This window comes from Neolamprologus brichardi, chromosome 18 (assembly GCF_056152115.1).
Source record: "Neolamprologus brichardi isolate AB-2024 chromosome 18, ASM5615211v1, whole genome shotgun sequence".
NCBI classification, from domain to species: Eukaryota; Metazoa; Chordata; class Actinopteri; order Cichliformes; family Cichlidae; genus Neolamprologus; species Neolamprologus brichardi.
In genome coordinates this window covers 2,677,767-2,703,828 of record NC_142121.1, presented here as the reverse complement: position 1 = coordinate 2,703,828, position 26,062 = coordinate 2,677,767, and the positions used below count along the sequence as shown (strand labels likewise).

Below are 26,062 nucleotides of genomic sequence, written 5' to 3'. Positions count from 1 at the left end.
TGACTTCATTAAATGTCAAAAATGACACAACAACCTGCGAGCACATTATTGTCTGTTTGCTGTTTGTGTGCTTTGTTTCCTGTTATGATAGCAGGCATACAGCCATGTTCTCAATGTCTCAGCTATCATTGATTATTTCTGCTTTTCCTCTTCTATTAGGCACTTCAACTCAATGAATGACACACAGAAAGATTTCATGACTGTGTTCTTCAAAATAAGGACAATATGTTATCTGCATCTGAATGACTCATGTTGCCTTGTTTCTACTTTGTTTGCATATTTCTGCTTGTTGGAAACGATTTTCTGAATCATTCAGTAGTTTTTGTAATAATAAGGACATTTAGCAACACTTCAAAATGATTCTCCAACATTTGCTGTTCAGACTTGATCTGTTCTTACGTGTGTGATATCCAGAATGAAAAACTCAGCTCAGCTAATAAAATGGGAGCTGAGCAGACTGCAGGGGCTTCATGGTCTCTCCTTTGAGTCCATGAAAGTTCATTTGTCAGCTCTGAGTTGAGGATTTGAGCTGTTTCTCTCACAGGTGAAGAACACAGATGCTTCCTGGAATCATTCTTGAAGCAGAGTTCATGCTTGTAACTGTCATTGTGTTATTAAAGTGAAAAGCCACAGCTAACGGTGTGGAGGCTGCAGAGCAGAAAGCCACACAGCCCGTCTGCTGCAGGAAGTTTGGATACAGTCAGTTTGTGCTTCACTCACACGGCTTGTTGTTCATCACACAATGAAAGTCGAATCAAACTCTTCATCTTGAAATCTTTATTATTCACACAAACACAACTACACTGTTTGACATTTGAAAATCAAACAAAAACAAATCAAACTGAAAACTTGTGATGAAAATATTCCTGATGATTTTTGTTACTACAATAAAAGTCACAATAAGTACAAAAAGAATTCTAACTCAGAGCAACAATACATGTAAAGATGGATTTATTTCAGATGATCTTCTAACTGTTGAAGAAAAAGGCAAAATAAGCACAACACATCATAACTAACATTTGTGAACACTGATCAAAGTGATGAATGAGATGAATTGATGAGATCTGATGGTGAGAAAAGGCGAGCAGGAAACAGTCAGTCAGCATGTGTGCAGTTGGTGGACGCTCCCTTGTTTGTGAGCATCATCAGCAGAGAGAGTCCACAGCAGTACACCAGACTCTTCACTATCAGCACTGTGTACAGCAGGCAGAGCAGCTTCACCCTGCACTGAGACTGGAAGGACACTGAAGGACAGACAGACACAAAGAGACAGACAGACAGTCGGGTTATTCCTCTCAGATCAAGGAGAAAAAGTCCAAATAGAAACAGTCACAGCTTCTTCTTCAAGTGGATGAATTGATGTAGTGTTTGTGTCCACTTGGGGGCAGAAGAACTCCACAAGCAGCTAACAAACTGATCTCTGACATATTATGGTCTGTCTGCTGTTTGGTGCTGAGCAGCTAGTGTACAGTGGCTTTATCAGAGCTTGTTGGATGAAGATTTGATCAATTAGTGCAACTTTAAGACCCTAAACTTGTTCCAGCTCCCTCATTGGACATTGGAGCTGTCCATGCAGAGAGGCAGCAGGTGATCTTACAGTCAGCTGGCTGCAGAGCTGGCAGGTCTGCTGGCTCTCTCTCTGGAGGACAGGAGGCTGCTGGAGCTGGAAGCTCTGAAACAGAAAAGGAGTCAAATGTTTGGAGCTGCAGTGAGAAATGTCAGTCCTCTGCTGCTCTGCTCTCTTTGACAGCATCTCCACATGAAGCTGAATCACTGCTCAACACAGTCACCAAGCCTTCATTACCTTGTTGTGTTTGGGCCTCCACTGTGCCCCCCTCGTGCTTCACCCAGCAGCTGTATTTATATGTGTTGGTGTCCTGCTCCTGGATCAGTAAGATGGAGGCGCTGTGTCCCGACTCTCTGAGCTCCAGCTGCTCTCCCTCAGCAGGGGGCAGCTCCTCCGCTTCTCTGCCGTTCTTCTTCTGTCTTTTCCTGATTTCTCCCAGGTGTGTTGCCCTCCTGTCTCTCATCCCTTGATTACTGCTGTGAGTATTTAAGCCCTGTGTGTTCTCCTGCCTGTTGCTGGTTCGTCTGTGTTTCATTGTTCTCCTGTTCCTCGTCTGCGTCTCTCTTCCTCTCACCCCATTCGTATGATCTCCGGTTTGTTATTTAGTTTTCCCAGTTTAGTTTTGTTCTGTAAATTCTCTTCCCTCACGCCTGTTTTTGCCACTCCACAACTTGTAAATAAACGTCACTCGAATTATCACTCACTGCCTGCATTTTGGGTCCTCCTTTTCCTCCTCACCACACGGCTCGCCTCGGCAGCCGTGACAGTACGGACCGGCCACAATGGACCCAGCGGCATTCAACCCGAGGGGGATATTATTTACTCTGTAGATAAATTAATCAACTTATGGCTGAAACACGAGGAGAGAGAATTCCGTCAGGCCATAGTTAATCGGCTGCAGCGCTTCGTGTCTGGTCTCCCCTGGTTGCTCTGCTCACTTCACCCACTCATACAGGATTTTGTTCTGAACAAACTTTGTCTTCACCCCCCGGCTGCTACCACCCACCCTGCTACTCATGCTTCGCTGCCTGGCCTGACGGAGGATGCTCTGCCCGGCTCGTCAACACAGCCTTCACAAGGGAAACAGCACTCACGCCGTCAACGCTCCTCATCACAGTCGGACCTAGGGATTTCAGAGCGGCCGGCTGTGGTGAGTGGACACGACAATGATATTGGTTTGAACTGTGAGACTTTTTCTTCTGGGGTTGTGAGGGGTGTGTCAGTGGGAGCCAATTCGCATTGCCCTCCAACCTTCGTAGTAACTGATCTCTCCCAGGTTGGCATTTTTAAGACTTCAGTGAAAGCAACGGGCTGTTGTTCTTCTGTTGCTTCTGAGCCTGTTAAACCTATGTCAGCTACGCCAGAGTCTGCTAAATCTGTGGCTTACCCCCCAGCGACAATTAACACCAACTCTAATAATACCCAGACTGTTTATTCTTTTAAGCTGCGACCTCAAGCTCAGTTAGCCGCCCGGCCTGAAGCCCAGTCGCCACCGCCACCACCTTCAGCCTCACTACCCATAGCTCAATTACAGTCACAGCCGGACTTACCACAAACTATGTTACAATCCATAGCCCGGTCTGTAGCTCAGTTGGCAGAAGAATCGTTAGCCCTATCATCAGTTCAACCTCCTGTTCAGCAGCCACTAGCCCTGCGTCCTGTGTCACCTGCACCTCCTGTACAACAAGCTGAATCTATGCTATCTGAAGGGAATTGTTTTTCATCCGTCCATTGTCAGCAGAGAGACAAACCAATAAATAATAATAATAACAACAACAATAATAATAATAACAACAACAACAACAACAACAATAACAATAATATTAATCATAATAATAATAATAATAATAATAATAATAATAATAATAACATAATAATAATAATAATAATAATAATATTTATAAGCGCCTTTCAAGCCACCCAAGGACACTTTACAATAGATAAAACACTTAGTAAAACAATGGCAAAATAAGAACAATAAAACAAAAGCACAAGATAAAATTAACAAACAGTGGATTCACAGTGAATATGCAGATTTGAACAGACGAGTTTTGAGTTGGGATTTAAACATGGGGAGAGAACCAATGTTTCTTATTTCTGGGAGCAGAGCAGCTGAAAGCTCTGCTTCCCATGGTGGTGAGGCAGAAGGAAAGTACAGTAAGCTGGATAGAAGAAGAAGATTGAAGTGAACGGGGAGAACAGGTAGTGGTTAAGAGGTCAGAAAGGTAAGGAGGAGCGAGGTTATGAATGGCCTTGAAGGTGAGCAGAAGAAGTTTGAATATTATCCGGAATTTCACAGGGAGCCAGTGAAGTTCCTGAAGAACAGGGGTGATGTGCTGGTAGGAGGGGTTCTGGTGATAATGCAGAGTTCTGAACCAGTTGAAGCTTATGGAGGGATTTTTGGGGGAGACCATGCAAAAGAGAATTGCAGTAGTCAATACGGGAGGTAACAAGACTGTGGACAAGAATGGACGTAGACTGGGTGGAAAGAGAAGGAAGCAATCTGTTAATGTTACGTAGATGGAAGTAGGCAGAATGGGTGAGATTATTGATGTGAGATTTATAAGAAAGTGAACTGTCTAGGATGACACCAAGGCTCTTAACCTGAGGAGAAGGGAAAACTGGAGTTATCGATGGTGAGTGAGAAATGGTTCGCATTCAAAAGGTTGGATTTGGTGCCAATAAGGAGGATCTCCATTTTATCCTCATTGAGCTTTAGAAAATTAGAGGTAAACCAGGATTTTCATTCGGACAGACATTCTTAAATGGTAAATGGCCTGTATTTATATAGCGCCTTACTAGTCCCTAAGGACCCCAAAGCGCTTTACATATCCAGTCATCCACCCATTCACACAGACATTCACACACTGGTGATGGCAAGCCACAGCCACAGCCACCCTGGGGCGCAGTGACAGAGGCGAGGCTGCCGGACACTGGCGCCACCGGGCCCTCTGACCACCACCAGTAGGCAACGGGTGAAGTGTCTTGCCCAAGGACACAACGACCGAGACTGTCCAAGCCGGGGCTCGAACCGGCAACCTTCCGATTACAAGGCCAACTCCCAACTCTTGAGCCACGATCACGATAGACATTCTTAAGGGATGCCGTGCAGGGAGGGCGGACGCACCTGCATGCATCTGCAATCATGCCCGCCTAGTTAAAAACACGGGGACTCAGGGTTTGTGTGTGTGTGTTGTGGTGAGATGTCACTAAAGATGGCTCTGAATGACACTCCGTGGTCCCGTCGTGCCTTATCCTCGCCACAAGGCCATTTACCATTTACCATTTGATGGAGTCTTTATACTGAAGTACGTGGTATTTATAGATTTCTGAATCAACAGTTAAACCAGATTTCTTATATTTACGCTCTAGCTGCCGAGCTTTGGCCTTCAGAGCTCGGAGGTCAGAGGTAAACCAGGGAGCAGAGCGAGCGAAGGAAACAGAGTAGATTTTTACAGGAGCCAGAGAATCAAGGACAGTGCTAATTGAGTGATAATGTAATCATTCCTCAACAGCCGGCCAGTTCTGAGACTGTGATGCACTCCAGGGCCTCCCCAGAGGCTGGGTTTCAGCCCCCAGCAGACTCTGGACCCCTGGAGGTTAAGAAGCCAGTTGAGGACTGCACCCGGCTGTCGCTGCCTGAGCAGAGTCAATGCTCTGTGCAGCTGCAGTCTGCTATGTGTTTGCCAGAGGCCCGTGCGCCTACTGGTTCAGCTCTGTGTTTTGCAGAGGCCCGCTGGTCTTGGGACTGTTTTTGCTACACCAGCTACACCAGCGCCGCCTGCAGCAGCCTCCTCATCAGCGTCATCAGCGTCATCAGCGTCATCAGCATCGTCTGGTCCAGCTTCAGCTTCACCCACGCCGTCGCCTGTTCCAGCTTCATCCTCACTGTCACCTGTTCCAGCTTCAAATTCATCCTCGCTGTCGCCTGGTCCAGCTCCGGCTTCACCCTCGCCTGGTCCAGCTCCCGCATCCACCCTCCTGGTCCAGCCCCTGCTTCAGCTTCTGCAGCTTCGCCTGCAGCAGCCTCATCATCCGCTTCGCCTGCAGCAGCCTCATCATCCGCTTCGCCTGCAGCAGCCTCATCATCGCTTCGCCTGCAGCAGCCTCATCATCCGCTTCGCCTGCAGCAGCCTCATCATCGCTTCGCCTGCAGCAGCCTCATCATCCGCTTCGCCTGCAGCAGCCTCATCATCCGCTTCGCCGGCAGCAGCCTCATCATCCGCGTTCGCCTGCAGCAGCCTCATCATCCGCATCGCCTGCAGCAGCCTCATCATCCGCTTCGCCTGCAGCAGCCTCATCATCCGCTTCGCCTGCAGCAGCCTCATCATCCGCTTCGCCTGCAGCAGCCTCATCATCCGCTTCGTCTGGTCCAGCTTCAGCCTCTGCCTCGTCTGTTCTAGCCTCTGCCTCGCCTGGTGCTGCGGGGATCACGCTGCCTTCAGGTCCCCAACTGCCACCTCACCATCGCTGGTCATCCGCCAGGACGCTTGTTGGGTGTCGACGCCACTGTGGACGACCTCCTGAACGCTGCCGCCACTGCCTTCTGCGTGGCCGGCCCCCGGACTTGCTCTGTCGCCGCCACTGCCTTCCGCGTGGCCGGCCTCCGGAGATGAACTGTTATGGACTCCTGTGTTGCCGTCCTCCGGGTCGGCCTCCTGAACAGTTTTTGATCTGCTTCCTGTGCTCCACTGTTTCTGGTGGCTTTCTTGTTTTCGGACTGGGAGAAATCAGGTTATGTTTCATGATTAAGTTTAAAAGCAGGTGGGAGTGCTAGCATTGATTCTTTTATTTTATGTAAATGGGCGGAGGGGGAAAGTTTTAGTTTCAAGGACATGATGCCAGACCTGTTATGTAAATATAGAAATGTGTGGTATCCACAGAAACTTCTAAATAAAGCTTACAACTCATAGAATTTTTTTTAACCACCGAAAAGCTAAAATTAAAAAGCAAGAACAACAAATTAAAAGAGCAGGTCAGTAAATCCCACAAGCGATGTAAACACAAAGCACAGAATCCCCTGTTCACCCGACGGCATATAAACAGACAAACAAGGCCTTTCTTGAAAGCTGACATCTCACAGATTCCAAAACTGTGAGCTTCGTCATCCTCTGACAGAAATTTACTGAACCAGCAGAAAAATAAGACCTAAATTATGCTTCATGTTTGAAAACCTCAGCATGAATTCTGTCTCATGTTTGCTCAGGTGAGACTCTTGGTTCCAACTTTTAGGGGACTCACCTCCCAATCATAATGTCATGCATGCAGTGCCTTGTAATTATTATTAATGAAATATGCTGTTTTTGAATGCAATCAACCCTTTTCATGTTTGCACATCTCAGCTGAATTAGACAAACATTACAATTCCATGAGTGGAGAATAGATTTGTAGTGGGAGACATCCTGTTCAGCTGTTTTTGGAGTGATTCCTGATATCATTCATATCAATATTCTCTGTTCATAATGTTCACTGGCATTTTTAGAAATGTGCTACTGGAAAGCAATTTATCAATAAAATACATGAAAAACTTCATAAAAATACCTTTTATCTATCATTATTCCTGTTTTTGTACAACCTCTCTGTCCTCTCTTTCTCCATCCTCCTCACTCAACTACAAACTAGAAAATAACAAATATATAATCTCATAGTAATTATTCTAGCAGCAGGTCGGGGATCCACAACTGATAACAGTACAAAACACTCTTTAGTTATGTGAACTCTTCATAAACTTTATCATTTTTGGTGAATTTAACCACATGTCCTCTCTTACTTTTTCTTTTTGCTCTCTTTGCTGTCTTCACCCTGCTCTCTCCCTCTCTGTCCTCCTCTCTAAGTCTTTGTGGCAACAAAGTAAAACTTTACACCGAATAAAGACATAAACTGATCAATATCAGTTTAATGTAATATTGAATCAGAATACAGGCTGCTACTGGACACAGACAGGTAACTTCACTTTGACTTGCTGTCACTTGTATGCAGCTGTGCTGTAAACAAACACTAAAGCTCAAATTGACCAGAACAAAAGAGAAATCTTTAACAAACTATAATAATAAAGTACATCAGTTCCTTGACTGGTAACCAGCAGCAGATGTGTGGATCAGAAGGTTAAAACTAGCCACTACTACAATATTTAGAGAACAAATAAAAGTAAGCAGACACTTTATAAGTCACAGCAAAGTCCCCAGATCATCACAACAGTTTGATCATTTCAGTTAAAGTGTGTTTTAAATCAAAATGACTGATTAGTGTCATGAAATTACTGATGTGTTTATTCAGTTATTCAGGAAACGGCATTTCCTGAATAACTCCATCTCCCACAATGCATCAGAGCATTTTTCTATCCAAATTGCTATTTTCTTCCCAGTTACACAGACTTGATTGGATGATGGCGAGTGTGATATTGAATTAATTGAATTAAAAACTGACTTAACTGAAATCTGACATAAGACAGCATTAAGACAAATGTTTTACAAGACTCATATACAGTCATGATTATTTGGAGAAATATATTAATAGTAATATAATAAATATAATATTAAAATATGCTGAGGGCTCTTTTGAATTCTAAAGTTGAACTGTAAACACTTTAATTAAGCAAGAATGATTAAATGGGACTTGGACTTGAACACTAAAAAAATAAACTGTCACATGAAGCTGTGTTTTGTTTTCAAGCTTATTGGCCAAAGTTAACAAACAATACTAATTTTAGCATGCTAACATAGTTGCTAAAATTAAATAACCTTAATTCTTAGAGCAATAAACAAACATAAAGTTCAGTATGTTTGTGACTCTGAGATGGAGGTGAAACATGTGAAGCTGGGCTGTGGTTTACTGCTCTCTTCCTGTCACAAACACTGTTTGACATCTGTTCATCTGTTGATTTTTGTTCAGGCTGCAGGGATCATTTCTCACTGTGGGAAACTTTGATCCAACATGTAGGTGGCTGAATGATCAAGTTTACTTTTCTCTATCTTCAACTCACAGTCAATGTGATTAATGTGAACTGAGAAATCACTTATTTGTGGATGACTGAACCCTGTAAAAAGTTCATGACTGTTTTTATTAATGCGCAAAATTTGAATGAATGTTTCCTTCTTCTGGTACCAGTATATATTCCCAGTGTTGTTAAACTGCTCAGTCCCTCCACAGCTGAAGGAGACACTTTCTCCAACTCTCCTGGTCAATGTTAAATCGTCCTGAATCAGCTGTTCTGCTGCCATGGTAACCAGTGCTGTAGAGACACAGACAGATAGATGAAGGTTAGTGTGACAGTGTTTGTTACAGGTTGACTTTGTTGGCTCCTGATTGGCTGGAAACACTCACCTGAACACAGACAGCACAGAGCAGCAGCTGGGAGGAAAAGCATTTTGTGCAGTGGTGTTTCCTCTGGTGAACCTGGGGAGAAGTGGCGCTCTGATGCAGCTGAGGCCAAACAAGGACGAGCCGCGAGATCAGACGAGGGCCACGTGGTTTCTAACAGGTCCTCAAAGCTCCCATCAGCCCCTGCGGCCCACAGATAAGACTGCTGCTGCTGATTGACAGCTCAGCTGAAGCTGCTGTGGTTTCATCGTCTTCATTTCAATCTGACAGCAGATCCAAAAATCTGGGTCACATGATGCACAAACACTCAGAAACATTCATGTTGCTGTGAATTTAGTAACACACACTGTTATCTGTGGTTTTCTTCTTTATATAACTTTTTGAATATCTTCACCTTTTCTTTGTTTTTGTAAATCAAAATGAATAAATAATATTCACAGCATCTCATTTTTAATTGTTCTGTTTTATTGACGACAGTTTTAAGAATCATTCAAATGATGATCATCAATTCTAATATCTATAAAAAGTAATAAAAACAGGGCTGTGTTTCACGTCAGCTTCATTTATTTGTAGCCATGGTTAGATTTCATTTGCAGTAGGCAGTCATCCACCTTTACACACACATTTACACAACAGTACAAAAGTAGGAATATTTGGAAACATCTCTGTGATCTCTACTAAGACAAAAGGATCGGAGAGGCTGGTGTCGTCTCAACACTGTTCATAGTGTTTTCCTTCAGTGCTGCTGACAGCGTCTCACAGCGTGGTGTGATACGTGATACCTTGTAAATTAGTCATTTACCTCAGAGACGATTTTTAGTTCATGTTTGTTTTCATCTCTCGTTGTCGTCACACCGAACCTCCTGTAATAAACTTCACTTAATTCTTCACCATCGAGCGTCTGAGTTTTGTCTGCGCCTGAGTCCACTCCTCGATGACGACATCTGTTTCATATTTTGTCTTTTTCACTTCATAGTAAATCACTTAAGTTATAGATTATTTACCCTGACATAAAACACAAATCTGTGGAATAAATCTCATCAGATTTTATATTTGCATTAAAGATTTTAAAATCACAGATTCTTTAAAAGCATCACTAAAGTTCAGTGAATTGATAATTTATCCTCCTGCACTTGTGTCAAATATGGACACGCCTTTGTCCTCATGAAAGTTTGCCTTCACTCAGACCCATGCCCTGCTGTTCCTACCATGCCAAAATACAGAAAACTGTCAGGCAATGAGTTGGAATAAAGTTGAATTAAACCTTGAAACACAGAGATGGATGATATTTTATACCTTTCATTTAGAAACAGTCAAAGCAGACGGGGTCATTTTGGAGCCCAAAGGAAAACGTGATTATTTGCTGCCAGTAAAAAACTTGAAGTAGTTTAAAAACAGCTTCCTACATTAACTTTGACATAAACCCGTCTGTGATCCAATCCAATTTTATTTATAAAGCACTTTAAAATACCCAGCACAGGAACAAAGTGCTGTACAGAGAATAAGTTAAAACAATAGAATAACAGGAAACAGCAAAATAAATAAATAAAACACATAAACATGAAATTAAAACAGCCCTATATTAAAACAAAAGCAAGATAAAACAGCATCAAATCTCCTAAAAACAACTGAAATAAAGATAAAAATAAAAACCAACATCTCACGTGGTGTCAAAGGTCAGGGTAAAGAGGTGGGTTTCAAGAGTGACTTAAAAACAGATAAAGAAGTGGCCTGTCTGATCTCTAAAGGAAGCTCGTTCCACAGTTTTGGAGCTGCTACAGCAAAAGCACGATCACGAAGTTTACGCCCAGTCCTGGGTACATGCAGGAGCAGCTGATCAGCTGACCTGAGAGAGCGGGTGGGTGTATGAGGCTGTAGCAGCTCAGAGAGATAAGATGGGGCGAGGCCATGGAGAGCTTTAAAAGTAAATAAAAGAATTTTAAAATGAGTCCTAGAAGAAATGGGCAGCCAGTGAAGTGAAGCTAAAACAGGGAAATGTGCTCAAACTTTCGAGTGCCAGTTAAAAGACGAGCTGCGGCATTTTGCCTCCTCTGTAGATGACTAATATATGATGCGCTGAGCCCAATATAAAGTGCATTACAGTAATCCAGCCGAGTGCTAACAAAGGCGAGGATCACTGTCTCAAAGTGCTGCCGTGAAAGAATTGGCTTTATTTTTGCAGCTGCCTGAGCTGAAAGAAGCAAGATTTTACCACTGCCTTAATCTGATTGTGATCATCTGTTAAAGCGACCGACTCTGGTTGTGAAACAATAATCACAATAACTGATCATTTAATGTAGTTTTTTACACATTGACAATTTATACTTTAAAAAACACTCAAATGAAGTGGGGACATTTCTGACCCTGAGGACCACAGGTGTATGGAAATCGGGACGACATTATGAGGGTTAAATCTTAATATCAACAGAATTTATAGCACAGCGTGAACTTAATAAATATTCATCACTGGTTAAATCATCAAATTGATGAATGTTCTTTGTTTGAGTTTGTTTCTCTGTGCTGGTCTTAATTATAATAATTATGTTTTTATTTCAATTTTTGACTCAATTATATTATTTGTATAAATTGTACTAGTCTGAATAATTAAGCTGATTAATCAATGACACATTTTGATTAAACATTTTACATATTTATAATTATTAGAAAAAGTGAGAAAGATGCTCAATATCCATCTGAACTGATGGTGTTTTGTGAAATTGTTTTTACAAATGTTTTCTTAATTTATTCACTTTTTCAGTGTTTTTAAATCATAACGGTTCAACTTGAGTTCTGTGGGATTTAATGTTTAGACTTCATCTTGTATTTGTCTTTTGTGATCGTACTAAACATCAACTCTGTAACAGCTCTGAGTTCACACTTTGTTTCTCTCACACACATGAACACAGATGCTTCCTGAACAACTTTCAGCAGAGTTCATGCTTGTAACTGTCATTGTGTTATTAAAGTGAAAAGCCACAGCTAACGGTGTGGAGGCTGCAGAGCAGAAAGCCACACAGCCCGTCTGCTGCAGGAGAGCAAGTTTATGATCTGTGAATGCTGCAGTCACACAGGTTATGTATCACAGAAGAAATGAGAAATGCATTCTTAAAATCCAAATCTTTATTTTTACTTCAGACAAATAACTACACTGTTATTTTGTTATGGTGGGATCTGAATGCATCAGCTGAGTTTTTCTGCACAGCTGAACAAAAAATTAATTAAACGTTACATTTAAAAATGTAAACTTCACAAAGAATCTGCTTTATACAAGCACACAAAGCACACTTATTATGTGCATTTATATTAGAAGGTTTAAGATGTTAAATGAGAAAAGGTCAAATGCTCAGAAATGAAACATTGAACAAACCAGAAGTTAATTTACATTTCTGACTGCTGACTGGAGGAAATCTGATGGTGAGAAAAGGCGAGCAGGAAACAGTCAGTCAGCATGTGTGCAGTTGGTGGACGCTCCCTTGTTTGTGAGCATCATCAGCAGAGAGAGTCCACAGCAGTACACCAGACTCTTCACTATCAGCACTGTGTACAGCAGGCAGAGCAGCTTCACCTCGTGTGGAGAAGGAAGAGGAGGAAGATACACGGCTGGTGGAAGAGCTGGAAGCTCTGAAACAGAAAAGGAGTCAAATGTTTGGAGCTGCAGTGAGAAATGTCAGTCCTCTGCTGCTCTGCTCTCTTTGACAGCATCTCCACATGAAGCTGAATCACTGCTCAACACAGTCACCAAGCCTTCATTACCTTGTTGTGTTTGGGCCTCCACTGTGCCCCCCTCGTGCTTCACCCAGCAGCTGTATTTATATGTGTTGGTGTCCTGCTCCTGGATCAGTAAGATGGAGGCGCTGTGTCCCGACTCTCTGAGCTCCAGCTGCTCTCCCTCAGCAGGGGGCAGCTCCTCCGCTTCTCCGCCGTTCTTCTTCTGTCTTTTCCAGGAGAACTGGACCAGAGGAGGAAACATGGCTGAGGCCACACACAGCAGGGAGCTGTTCCCCTCCAGGTGGGCTCTGGATGCTGCTGGGTACACGCTCACCACGGGCTTCACTACCTGCTCATCTGAAGTTTGACAGCAGCAACAAGCAGCACAGACACACATTCACACAGTCAGCAGCAGCTTCCAGCACTGCACTGCATTCAGTCTGATCCTGGAAACTACATGGACTCTGATCACTAAACTACTCATCAATACAGCACAAAGTTCACTACATACACTGGATTCAGCTTCATATCAAACACAGTCATCACCTCATGTCATCATGGCTCACATGACGAACACTCAGTGTGTCTTTACATCATGAAATAAAATATTTGTTTGCTGATATTTTAATATATTATTTATCACAAATGTACGCATATATAGATTTGTCTTCAAACTATCTAAATTATATTTTCCATCTTAAACACAAGTTTTACCAGAGATATTAATAATTCAACATGATTTAATTCCAGCAATGAAATTTCCACTTTTGTATCCGTTTTTAAACAGGTGTTTTATTCATGTTTTAATCAATACTATACTTCTTTCACAGACTTCACAATTCTTAAAAATGTTGTTGGAATAATTTGAAGGGCACTACATCTATTATTTAGTTTGATTATTGTGTTTTTATTTTGTTTTGATTATATACGGTGTATGTTTGAATTAATGCACAAATTAAATGTAATTAAGCTGCAATTTGAATGAGAATTAAATACCTTTTTTCAACAGTATAAATTAATTCATCATTATTTATAATATAAAATCTAAAGAATCTGAAACGTCATGAAAAGTATTTTTCTGAAGAAATATTTACGGAAATATGACCATTGCGGATTTTTTTTTCATTTCTAATTTAGACTGACAAATCAAACAAGCAAGAAACACAAACATGACTTTAACAATTTCATATTTTGTTGTTTGATCTATATTATTTATTATTTATATTTTTTCTTCACTGTTTAAACACTTTGTGTCCCTAATCAGTATTCATGTCAATTTATATATTAATATATTTAAAAAAAATCACCAATAGAATCTATCTCTGAATATTAAAAACATGTTTACATTTTCATTTATATTTACAAATGTACTACTGTATTATTTTAACATCAAATATGATCTTGTGTTAAAAACCAGCAGAATCACTGAGAGGATCAAATCCTAAATATTTGTAACATCACTAATATTTGCAGAAATAAAGAAGAACTTTAGTTGTTCAGTGAGATTTCAACATGTTTTCAGAGATTATTGAGCTTTTCTTCTGTAACAATGGCTGCAGATGAATTCTCTACTAATGATGAAAAACTAACATGTAAAGCCTGAAGCAGCAGAAACTGACTTTAAACACATTTTCAGCTTCTACAATAAAACAACTGAAGGAAAATAAATGTTTGTTCTTACCTGTTACAGACAGTTTAGTTCCAGAGCCAAAGATATCATAGCCCCATGTTGTTCCTCCCACAGTGAGAAAGACTGCTACAAAAACCTGTCTGCTGTTGAACGTGTCAGCTGAGGTGAATGAGTCCAAATGAGGAAGCAGGATCATATTTCAGCTCCATGATGTGTTTCTCTAATGTTCATATCAACATGACTGTCTCTTCTTCTCTTTTCTTTTAGCCACACTAGCAGCACGGCTCTGATGTTAATGTCAGTCTGTTGGTCAGTCCACTACTTTAGTCCACATGAAAATAGAAAATCACTATATAAGCACCAGTCCATTTATCCCATCAATGATGCCACCACTACAATGAAACATCTGCTGATAGTATCATGGTTTGGCCCATCTGGCTCACCATCATTAATCACACAATCAATTTTGAATTATAGCAGCAAATTCTGAAGAAAACTATCAGAACATGTGTCTGTGAACTGAATCTCAGGAGAAAGTGGGCCATGCAGCACCACAATGACACAAACCAGTCAAGTTTGTTTTCTTTGTTCCAAATAATGTTGAGAGAAAAATAATCCAGTGAATCCAGCGAGTGATGTGATGAGTCTCTGATGTCTTTCTGATGTGGTTTTGTTGCGTCCTTCAAACCACACCTGGTGTATTTTAGAAGAGAAACATGTTGGTCTGCACAGGCTCTTCTATTTTCAACACTGACAGGATTTCCTTTGCTGTTTCTTCTGTTTTGCACATTTTCCTCTGTTTTCTGCAGCTTGATGGAGCTTCTGTAAAAAACAGAGCCAGAGTTATTTTTAGTGGTGCGGAGCAAAGAGATGCTTCAAGGATGCTTCTGAAATGTGCTGTGGCATGTCTGCTGGAATCATCAGTGTTGTACTGAGTGGCCTCAATCAGCTCCAGCAGCCTCGTAGGAACACAAAGTGTCCATGCCTGCTGTTAAAAATAGAGCTTTGCAACAACCAAGTCCAACAGAGTCCAACAAAAATGGTGTGAAAGAGCTGGAAGCGAGCAGTTCATGTGAGAAAATCCAACATGTCAGAATTAAAGCTGCTCTGTGTCAAAAATGGAGTCAAATTCTTCCAAACTGATGTGCTGGACTGATTATCAGTTACTGCAGGTGCTCCAGCCGAGGAGGAGCAGGAACCAGCAGAACTGCCAAACATCACACACACCACAAATGCCACACTCACAGAGAGACAAAGATAGAAAGCAGAGGGAGGAAAGATAGATGGTGGGTAGGCAGCAGAGGATCAGGGGACCATAACACCATCTTACACAGTTATTAACTAATGAGCTCATTGACTAATCTGAAACATCACTTTGATTTTTCTAACAGCTTCATTGGAATTTCAGCTCACAGTGGATCTGCAACATGAGCAGCTGAAGACCTTCAAGAGACGAACTTGAAGTTTAAACACACAGTTGTACAGAAACTGTGGCAAAATGGTTTAAGGGAAACAACATCAAGTTATCAGAGTGATCATCACAAATCTGATCTCAGCTCAACAAAAAAACAAAAAAAACAATTTCACTCTGAAGAGAGGTTGAAGTCTACTGGCTTTCCCCTGTCAGCACATCTTTGAGGGGGTAAAATTAACATCCAGCCTTATGTGTTAGGTTTTTGGTATCACTGTAAAAAAGAGCTTTGTCCATGTCAGCTAGTAGTAAATCATCTTTATTTTTAATCTAATTTATAATCAAAGTATAATCCTGATCAATATGTTAAATGACGAATGTCTAAAGACGACTTTGGTCATTAGAGCTGGGCGAGTCCCCTCACCCACACCGGCTCCATGTGAACTCTACAGACCAGCTTAACTATAAATCAGCTGCAGATGTGAAACTGGTGATCGTTGGATCTCCACTTTTTAGTGTGTGCATGCTTGTGTGTGGTACCGTGTGTGGCTGGTGTGTGTTGGTTACCTTTGAGGTGGGGAGCCTTTCGAGGCAGCCTCCCAGGTTTCTGTTGCCCCGATCCAAAATGGAAAAGCTCTCCTGCGGTGACGTGCTGCTGGCGCCACATCTCGCAGGCCGCACACTCGGCGGTTTGCGAGTGGGCGCCGGTAGGTCCAGTAGGTCCTGCTGTGGATCCTCTGCCCAGTGTGTGGGAGTTCTCTGGTGGACATCGAGCTATTCTCACAGTCTCATGAGTTCGTACTCGGTGCCCTCTCCATGCTCGCTGTTGTAAGCTGTGTTCCCTCTGGGAACATGCCATGCAGACCAGGGAAGCTCCACAGTCCTGCATGGACTGTTTCATATTGCCGGCAAATAACAGAGAGGCTCGTGCTCGCCTTTTTTTACTCTAAGAGTACCAGCCAACCACTTCCCGACATGCCTAAGGCTAATGTAGAGAAGGTTGACACCTCACAGGCAATGGCAGAGTGTCCTCAATTTGCTGTGTAGTGTTGTGGAAGTTTTCCATTTAAATAAAGCCTGCAGATGAGCGGTGAGCGGTAGCTAACATTCTTTAATCCAAGCACACAAAGAACAGACAACCAAGCTTGATGGAGCCCCTGCATGTCTGCGGGACAGACGTTCAGCCGAGTTCCCTGAGCCTAGCATGGCTCTCAGTTAAATACCTTCTCCAGGAACAAAAGGCAGTACACAGCTGTTTCACACCTTAAGGTTCACACTCCCTTGCTAGCAATAGCAAGCATAAAAATGACAACATTTAACAATTCACTCTAACAGTCCCTCCTGTGTTGTGATTTTTATGCTCCAAATTATTCCTATGTAGTATATTCTTAGCTGTGCACCTCATGCTTGACATTTTCAGCACAGGGGTCATTTATACACAGGATTCTGTCATGTCATTCATTTCAGTCAATTCATATTGTTATAAAAGTACATAATTAACAAATGAATTAGGAATCATCTTAGTCAGCATTGATCTTATACACGGTAAAACGCATCCTATACATAAGCAAATCAATGTCAACAGTCCAAAAACAGGAGTTAATATTTTCAAAAGAGGATGCCACCAAGGACCAGACATTAATCAAGCTATCTAGCCTTGTGGTGCATCTACTCCTGTCGTGCGATTCATCATGTATTTCTACAAGTAAACAACTGAATGTAACAGTCAAACAAGAAGAATCATCATTCTCAAAAATGTCACTACAATCCAACTCTATACAGACATATGCATTTAAACACATCAGTTGACTTTATTGTTTGTCCATGTGGCTCTCAGCTAACTTCAAAGCTGTAGCCTGGTCAACACCCCTCTTTATGACTCCTATCAAGCCCCCAAATCTTCTCACTGTAGGCATCCTGTGGGGGTTGGAGTCAACTGGTGAATTATCTGCATTTATAACTCTTCTCCTGTCCTGTTGTGACCACAGGAAAAGCTTTGTAAAGGAAATTGGATCAAGGTGTTTTGATCTTCTTGGCTCACAACCTCAAGTGTTCATGATGTAAATGTAGACAAAAGGCTTCTCTGTTTACATCCTTCTTGCAGAAGACAAAAGAATAGGTGATGTTGCACAAATTCCATGGTTAATCTTCAACTTGGACTAATCAATTGTCCTTTATGCACATAGGCAATCGGCCTGTTTCCAGTTCGTTTAGCTGTTCAATGTCCTGCAGCGAGTCAGATCCTTTGAGTCAGACTAGCAGGTCTGTCGTACCAGAGCAGTTCACCTTCCCGGCTACTGGTGAATCAACCGTCCATTCAGGTTCAGAGCAGTTGAAAAGTTGGCAGCGTTCCAAGTATGTTTACTCCTGGATGTGTTGCTAAGGCAACCAAACAAACTGTCTCGCTCTCAGTGATGCTATATGGCCACAGTCCAGAAGAATGTGTAGCCAGTGGCATCACAAGCATAACCATTAGTCTCGTTCTTTATGTGAGCGGTTGTGTTCTTAAACTGCCACCAGTAGTTGTTGAAAACCCATGCGGGTACTGGGTGTGGTTTGCTCTGTCCCAGTGCGCTCCCTGTCATCCCACTCTGGGTCCACAGGCTCAAGAAGGCGCACAGCACATTCCCAGCCATTCTGATGAGTACCTGTGGCTCAGTTGGTTTCTTCACCAGATTGAGACGTGGGGCCCTGGAGGCTTTCCCCCCCCTTTGTACCCGGTCTTCCTGCCACTTACTTCGAGCTAGCCTGGATGTGTGTCACCTTCTTGCAGTGCGCTTGATGTATCCAAGTGTTCCTTTCAGCAATCTTCACTGCTGTGGGTGTCGTCAGCAGCATCCGATAGGGACCTTCCACCGTGGACTGGATCAGTACTTCCTCTCCATGGCCTTATCAACATCCAATCTCCAGACTTCAGACTCTGCTCCTGCGGAGAAACAGAATCATCTGGCAGATCATTTGTTCTCATGACTTCTTTACTTTTAAACATTTCAAGCATCTGATCTGCTAATATGCTCTCTCTTCTGCTCTTCTATCATCACTACAGAAGACTAGAACTCTAAATGCTCTAACATATATAATCTCAAAGAGTCAGACCATTCTCTGTTGGAGTAATCCTCATGTACATCTTAACTAATTCTATACAGTCTAACCATGTCCTGCCTGTCTTCCTAAGTCTTAACTTTACTGTTCCATTAGTTCTCTCTGCCTGCAAATTTTTTTTAAAGGTATTTAATCCTAGAGTGAGTATAAACTACTCATCATCTCCATCCTGTGGAAACATGGCATAGCCCATGGCTCAAAATAGCAGCAGTCTTATACAAATTCAAATATTGGTTTATCACACAGATAATAAACACCATCCTGCAAGCTCGCTCCCTCTTTAAGACACAACTGTTTTCCTGCAGTAGGTGAGTGGGCCTGCATGTTGTAATGCTAAAATATTAACACCATGTTCTACTAAAGCTGCCTCTTTTGCGATGTTATCTGCAAAAACATTCCTTATGCAACTGGATCCTTCCCACACATATGTGCTGCACATTTACAAACGGCAATTCCACTGGTTAATAACACTGCCTCCAGCAGACTTTGCAAGAGTTTGGCGTGTTCTAAAGGTTTCCCTGCAGAGGCTGTCACACCTCGCCTCACCCACTGAACTACAAAGAAATGTAATGTAGCAAATGCACACTGGCTATCAGGGTATATTGTCTCTCTGCAGCTTTACACGCTTCCGTTAAAGCTAGCATCTCTGCTGCTCAAGCAAATATGAAACATGCTAGTTGTCCTGCACAGATAACTTTCTCACTGTCTACTACAGTAAAACCTGTTTTAGTCTGTCCCTCTGCTATTGTAAAACTCAAATCATCAAGAAACCAAACCTTTCCCTCAACGAGTGGCACATTTGTTAAGTCATCCCTCAATTTACAGTCCTTCTCCACGTCCTCTCTACACTCATGAGAAGTGCCCTCCTCTTTCGTTAGCAAAAAGTGTTTGACAGATTCAGAATTTTGCACCACTTTATGGTTATGTATGTTTGTGAGAGTAACAGTAACATTAAAGACAAGTGTCTTGACAGAAATGTAAGTTCAGTCTGCAGTAGTAGACATCTACCTCATGTGGAACTAATAATGTCAAAAGGTGAAATAAAGTATTTCCTGAAACATTGTACAGCTTAAGCTGCTGCACATACTGATCTCACGCATGGAGGTAAAGCACGAGCAACTAGATCTAATCTTTTTGGATAGTAAGTTACTGGCTTCACTTGTGGAAAAAGTGCTGTTAGTTATTTTCACAGTCACCTGGCATTTGTGCTGTTCACAGAACCACAAGTCCATTGCTGGACCTCCTCTGCGCTGTCACTTTTTGGAGCTTGGCACGCTCCCTCAGGTTCCATTTTCCAACGCTGCTGAAGATTTTAAGGCAGAGCACGTCGTACACCTTAGTTGTCTTCCTCAACGTCAATGTCGAAACTCTTTCATTGTATTCAAGATTTTGCTGTGCAAAGTCTCCTCGTGACAATCTTTTGGAAGCCCAGTAGCACAGCTCTCTGTGCTGAAGGTGATCTCTGATCCTCCTGAAGACTCTCTCCAGGCCTCAGCTTCCATCTTGTGGAGTCAGTCACTCCTTCACTCCTTCAGTCACTCCTTCTCGTCATGGCACCTCACGACATCTACAAATTAAAAAAAATGACACTCCTCTCGCCACATGGCTTTCGCCATGTGTCAACTCCCCAATGAGACATGTACAAGAATGTTGCACAGTCTCCCTAAAACAATCTCCAGGGTTTGTCCCTTGGAGCAACTTCACTCCAAGCTGTAACCCTGTGTAAAAACACATTAGTCAGCAATTAAACGTTTAGCTTGTTTAAATACACACATGAGGTGATCAGGGGAAGTGGAGACACATGAGGACACAGCTGGAATGAAACATAATGACACAGGGGAAAGTAAAACTAACCACACGAACACAGAACATAAGACCCTTTTCAAAATAAAATAGAGAACATGAAGACTTAGACACGACAACAAAAGCTTAACAGACCTAAAACACATGACAGACTGGACAAGGAACCAAAAACAGAAACCATGGAGTTAGATGATATATAATCACTAACCTAAACCGCCACTAAACCCGAAATAAGAATAAACACACAAACTTATATTCACCAAACTAACATGAAAACGTCAAACCTACAAAATAAAACTGAAAACACTAGGTCAGAGACCGAGCCTGTGACACCTTCATTACATTTTCTTCATTTCTGTAATATTCTTAACACAGAAAATTCTATTACATACACATGAAAATATGCTTCACATCTTGTTTTATGCAGTTTATGCAACCTTACTTCCATCAGGACATTTTCACAAGAACATTCATTTTGGCATCGTCCTTTTTTAATCCAGTTATACACAAACACATTCTTTTACTGTTTATCAATCACAGTTCACTCAATATGAATTTCTTTTAAATAAATCATATACCTTGGAACCCCGACTTACGAAGTTAATTCGTTCCAGAGGGTCTTTCGTAAGTCGAAGCACCTTTTCAATCGCCTTTTGAGTGAGGCGGTGCTGGCTGCAGACGAAGTTCTTGGTGGAGGAGGAGGTGGCGGAGGTTGAAGGAAGCATACGTATGCATGCATACATACGTACGTGTACTTGTACAGGGTGGGCCATTTATATGGATACACCATAATAAAATGGGAATGGTTGGTGATATTAAAGTCCTGTTTGTGGCACATTAGTATATGTGAGGGTGCAAACTCCTCAAGATGGGTGGTGACCATGGTGGCCATTTAGAAGTCGGCCATCTTGGATACAACTTTTGTTTTTTCAATAGGTAGAGGGCCATGTGACACATCAAACTTATTGGTAATGTCACAAGAAAAACAATGGTGTGCTTGGTTTCAACGTAACTTTATTCTTTCATGAGTTATTTACAAGTTTCTGACCACTTATAAAATGTGTTCAATGTGCTGCCCATTGTGTTGGATTTTCAATGCAACCCTCTTCTCCCACTCTTCACACACTGATAGCAACACCGCAGGAGAAATGCCAGCCCATATACCACACCAAACCATCACTTTTGTTGTTCCAACAGTCTTGGAGGGATCCATCCAATGTGGGTTAGTGTCAAACCAATAGCGGTGGTTTTGTTTGTTAACTTCACCATTCACATAAAAGTTTGCCTCATCACTGAACAAAATCTTCTGCGTGAACTGAGGGTCCTGTTCCATTTTTTGTTTTGCCCATTCTGCAAATTCTGTGCGCCGATCTGGGTCATCCTCGTTGAGATGCTGCAGTAGCTGGAGTTTGTAAGGGTGCCATTTGTGAGTAGCTAATATCCGCCGAAGGGATGTTCGACTAATGCCACTCTCCAGTGACATGCGGCGAGTGCTACGCTGTGGGCTCTTGCTGAATGAAGCCAGGACAGCCACTGATGTTTCTTCATTAGTGACAGTTTTCTTGCGTCCACATTTTGGCAAATCCAACACTGAACCAGTTTCATGAAACTTAGCAAGCAGTTTGCTAACTGTAGCATGGGAGATAGGTGGTCTCGTAGGGTGTCTTGCATTGAAATCTGCTGCAATGACCCGGTTTCTGCGTTCACCAGATATCAACGCAATTTTGATCCGCTCCTCACGTGTTAACCTCTTCGACATGTCAATGGCTGTGAACAAAGAGAAACTTGTAAATAACTCATGAAAGAATAAAGTTATGTTGAAACCATGCACACCATTGTTTTTCTTGTGACATTACCAATAAGTTCTCTCTTTTGGCTCTCAGCGAAGGCGGTCGCACTTTTCTCCTCTCCTGCCCTTATCTTCCCTGCTTAGCGTCTTATGTCCTTGTCTTGTCTTGTGTTTTTACTTACTTTTCCCTGGAACACTCTCTCACAGTCTGTTCTCTAAAACCTAAAAGAGGAATTATGGATTTGATCAACTGGTCTCTGAATGCAATTGACACCCCTTTCTCAACGAGAAGTCTGGGCTCGGGTGAGCCTGAGTGCTGAAGATATCTACCTCTTGGGAACCATGGTAACAGGGTTCTTGCTGATCGGAGCTGGCTTGGCCCTGACTTATCAAAGAATTAAGGAAGCGGAACCGGCTGTTCAAACCCCCACAAGGCTGCCCGCTGGGATTGAAATGAGGGGACGAGGCGTGAGTTTCTCAAAATGGGCTCATTGAGTCGGCACGGAGAAGATCTTGGACAACGCACGGCTGCCGTGAATACTCAGAACAAGACCTCTGAGTGAAAAACTGGATTACATCTGGAGGGGCTAGCTCTAATAACACCTTTGAGCGCCAATTGGATCAAATCTTGGGGAAGTGCACTGCGGTCGTGAGTTCTCAGAACCTGCTCTTTGAGCAAAAAGAATGACAACATCACGGAACGTAAGTTTGGATCACATCATAGAAAGCTCACGGCTCTCCAACGGGAGATTGAGAGACCAGTGTTGGACTGTTAGAACTGCTTTGAAATTCATATGAGTTGTTCGCACTAAAGTAAAAACCACCATTACTTCATGTGGATACCCCTTCGGCGCCAGCTGCGGCCTCAAGGCTGGAGCTGAACAAAACACCCTGATAACGACTGTGTTTAGTCTGTTCCTTCCCATTCCATGCAAGGCCACCTGGGTTGGCTGGAAGACTGTTTACTTAGAGTGGAGTTTTTTTTCTCCTCCTCTTACCTCATGTTATGTATTTTCGTTGTTTTTTTCCTATCAGCCTACCTTTCTGACATGTCTCCCCAATGTGATGTTTGTGTAAAGTTGGTCAGAAGGTTCCTTTGTAAGTGCGCCATTAGCGTGCTGCCTGCTGTAACCCTAATTTCCTTTGGGATTAATAGTATTCTGATTCTGATTGAAGTTTGATGTGTCACATGGCCCTCTTCCTATTGAAAAAACAAAAGTTGTATCCAAGATGGCCGACTTCTAAATGGCCACCATGGTCACCACCCATCTTGAGGAGTTTGCCCCCTCACATATACTAATGTGCCACAAACAGGACTTTAATATCATCAACCATTCCCATGTTATTACGGTGTATCCATATAAATGGCCCACCCTGTACATAACATTATGGAATTTAATTTATTTATTTTTTATTTTATCTATGTCGTTACGCGGGCATTTTGCCGTACCACGGGCAGAAATATTGCCATTAAGTGCCTTCGTAACTTGAATTTTTCGTTAAATGGGGTCTTCGTAAGCCGGGGTTCCACTATTATAAAAGTCAGAGATTAAGAAACCGGTTGCCTGTGTGTCTCACAACACACACACACACACACACACACCTACACACACACACACACACACACCAAGGACAAACTCTCAGAGGCTTAATTTTCAGGATCATAATACTGGTTAACTTAAACATATTTATATTTAATATTCTGATCTGTATGGTGCAATTATGCATAATTAATCTTCAGTAAGATCACATATAAATGATGGTTCTGTGTTTAAAGTTTACAACACTTGATGCTATTTCCCTGATTCAGAATCACTTGAAAGATGAGTTGATGACATTTCTTATCTCCCTGCATCCCTACAGACAAGATTATTTGCTTTTAACATATTTGGAGAATATTAAATGAAAATTGCTGTATTTTAGCCTCCTGTCACCACACCCTCTCAGCTGTAATAACAGGTGGCAGCGGGACACTACATTCAGTCATTCACACATTCACTCACTGGTGATAGCAGCTACATTGTAGCCACAGCTGACCTGGGGCACTGACAGAGGCTCTGTAGGTGGAATCAGCAGGTCTGACTCTGCAGTTTTCTTAGTCTGCAGGAAAACCACCAGTTTGCTCAGGTTGTCTTTCAGGACACTTCTGTTGGCTTTTCATCTCCTTCCTGTTTACTTTCAGTCAGAGACTAAATCATGTAAAACTCATGTTTATTCTGAAAGCTGAAGGATGCTCAGACCACATATCTTAATACAAGCTGCTTGTTCAGGACGACATGTTTCCTAAATTCTCTATGTGAGGATAAAGCACGACTAAAAGGACTTAAAACCAAAGAGGGAATTAAAACCTTTCAACATCATGAACAGAAACACTAAATGTACAACATTTACTTACTAGCAGGACTTGCAGACAGTGGGAAGGAGCAGCTCTGTTTTTCAGGGAACAAACCTCTGACACAACCAGGTCAGGGCGGCCATGACCTGCTGGGTTTGGACAATTTCAGAACCAACTAGACGGAAATCTGTCCAACAACATCAGCATCCTAATGAGCCGCTGCTAGAAGGACAAAATCCTGACCTGACATCAGTCCAAGTGTCTGGTTAAATGTACTGAAAGGTGTTAAACAACAAGTGCTGCTGGAAGAGTTTTCATGAAGAGAACATTAACACTGTGAATGAGGGATGGACTTTGATTCAGTTTGACACAATCTGTTTTTCTTTCACTTTGAATAAATGTTTTTGTGGGACTGAGGATACATTTGTTTCCATTTGGAAGTTTGATGTCATCTGTTCCTCTTGTTTCTGTCTTAAAACAGGATGAAAAATCTGTTCAAAACAGAAATAAATAGAATTGAATTTCTGACAGCAGTAAATAAAAATCGTCCCTGAGCTCAGTATGTTTGTGACTCTGAGATGGAGGTGAAACATGTGAAGCTGGGCTGTGGTTTACTGCTCTCTTCCTGTCACAGACACTGTTTGACATCTGTTCATCTGTTGGTTTTTGTTCAGCCTGCAGGGATCATTTCTCACTGTGGGGATTTTTTTCCAACACATGCAGTAGTAGGTGGCTGAATGAATTATTTTAACTTTCTCTATCTTCAACTCAGAGCCACTCACTGTATTCTCAGCTGAGAAATCGTCGATCTGAGGATGACCGTAACGTCGAACAATTGCATTAGTATTTTTATTAATATCAAGAATCCATCGAAATGTGGTGTTCTTCTTCTTCTGAAACCAGTTAACCCTCCCAGAGTGGTCACACTGTTCAGTCCCTCCACAGCTGAAGGAGACACTTTCTCCAACTCTCCTGGTCAATGTTAAATCGTCCTGAATCAGCTGTTCTGCTGCCATGGTAACCAGTGCTGTAGAGACACAGACAGATAGATGAAGGTTAGTGTGACAGTGTTTGTTACAGGTTGACTTTGTTGGCTCCTGATTGGCTGGAAACACTGACCTGAACACAGACAGCACAGAGCAGCAGCTGGGAGGAAAAGCATTTTGTGCAGTGGTGTTTCCTCTGGTGAACCTGGGGAGAAGTGGCGCTCTGATGCAGCTGAGGCCAAACAAGGACGAGCTGCGAGATCAGACGAGGGCCACGTGGTTTCTAACAGGTCCTCAAAGCTCCCATCAGCCCCTGCGGCCCACAGATAAGACTGCTGCTGCTGATTGACAGCTCAGCTGAAGCTGCTGTGGTTTCATCGTCTTCATTTCAATCTGACAGCAGATCCAAAA

General features: G+C 42.3%; 1 protein-coding gene across 4 annotated transcripts; it reads right to left on the bottom strand.

The window, feature by feature from the left end:
• Nucleotides 1-12,326: 12,326 nt before the first annotated feature.
• Nucleotides 12,327-25,827, bottom strand: LOC148097279 (immunoglobulin lambda-1 light chain-like). 4 transcript variants are annotated; one of them, XM_087831523.1, is made up of 6 exons: nucleotides 25,785-25,827; nucleotides 25,381-25,692; nucleotides 16,601-16,615; nucleotides 14,277-14,330; nucleotides 12,641-12,952; nucleotides 12,327-12,508 (listed from the first exon to the last, which is right to left on the bottom strand). In XM_087831523.1, exons 1-6 carry the CDS (start codon nucleotides 25,825-25,827, stop codon nucleotides 12,327-12,329), a joined length of 918 nt encoding a protein of 305 aa, XP_087687649.1. The 4 variants fall into 4 exon arrangements, with proteins under 4 accessions (XP_087687649.1, XP_087687650.1, XP_087687651.1 ...); XM_087831524.1 differs by lacking the exons at nucleotides 16,601-16,615; nucleotides 25,381-25,692; nucleotides 25,785-25,827 and adding an exon at nucleotides 13,053-13,071 and having other exon boundaries at nucleotides 12,641-12,940; nucleotides 14,215-14,421; XM_087831525.1 differs by lacking the exons at nucleotides 16,601-16,615; nucleotides 25,381-25,692; nucleotides 25,785-25,827 and adding an exon at nucleotides 13,053-13,071 and having other exon boundaries at nucleotides 12,327-12,487; nucleotides 12,641-12,940; nucleotides 14,215-14,421.
• Between the last annotated feature and the right edge of the window lie 235 nt (nucleotides 25,828-26,062).

Coding starts and splice junctions, on each gene's coding strand:
- LOC148097279 (XM_087831523.1), bottom strand. CDS start 25,827: ATGCTTTTCCTCCCAGCTGCTGCTCTGTGCTGTCTGTGTTCAG. Junction 25,693..25,784: donor TCTGTGCTGTCTGTGTTCAG/GTCAGTGTTTCC, acceptor GTGTCTCTACAG/CACTGGTTACCATGGCAGCA. Junction 12,953..14,276: donor AACTAAACTGTCTGTAACAG/GTAAGAACAAAC, acceptor GTCAAACTTCAG/ATGAGCAGGTAGTGAAGCCC.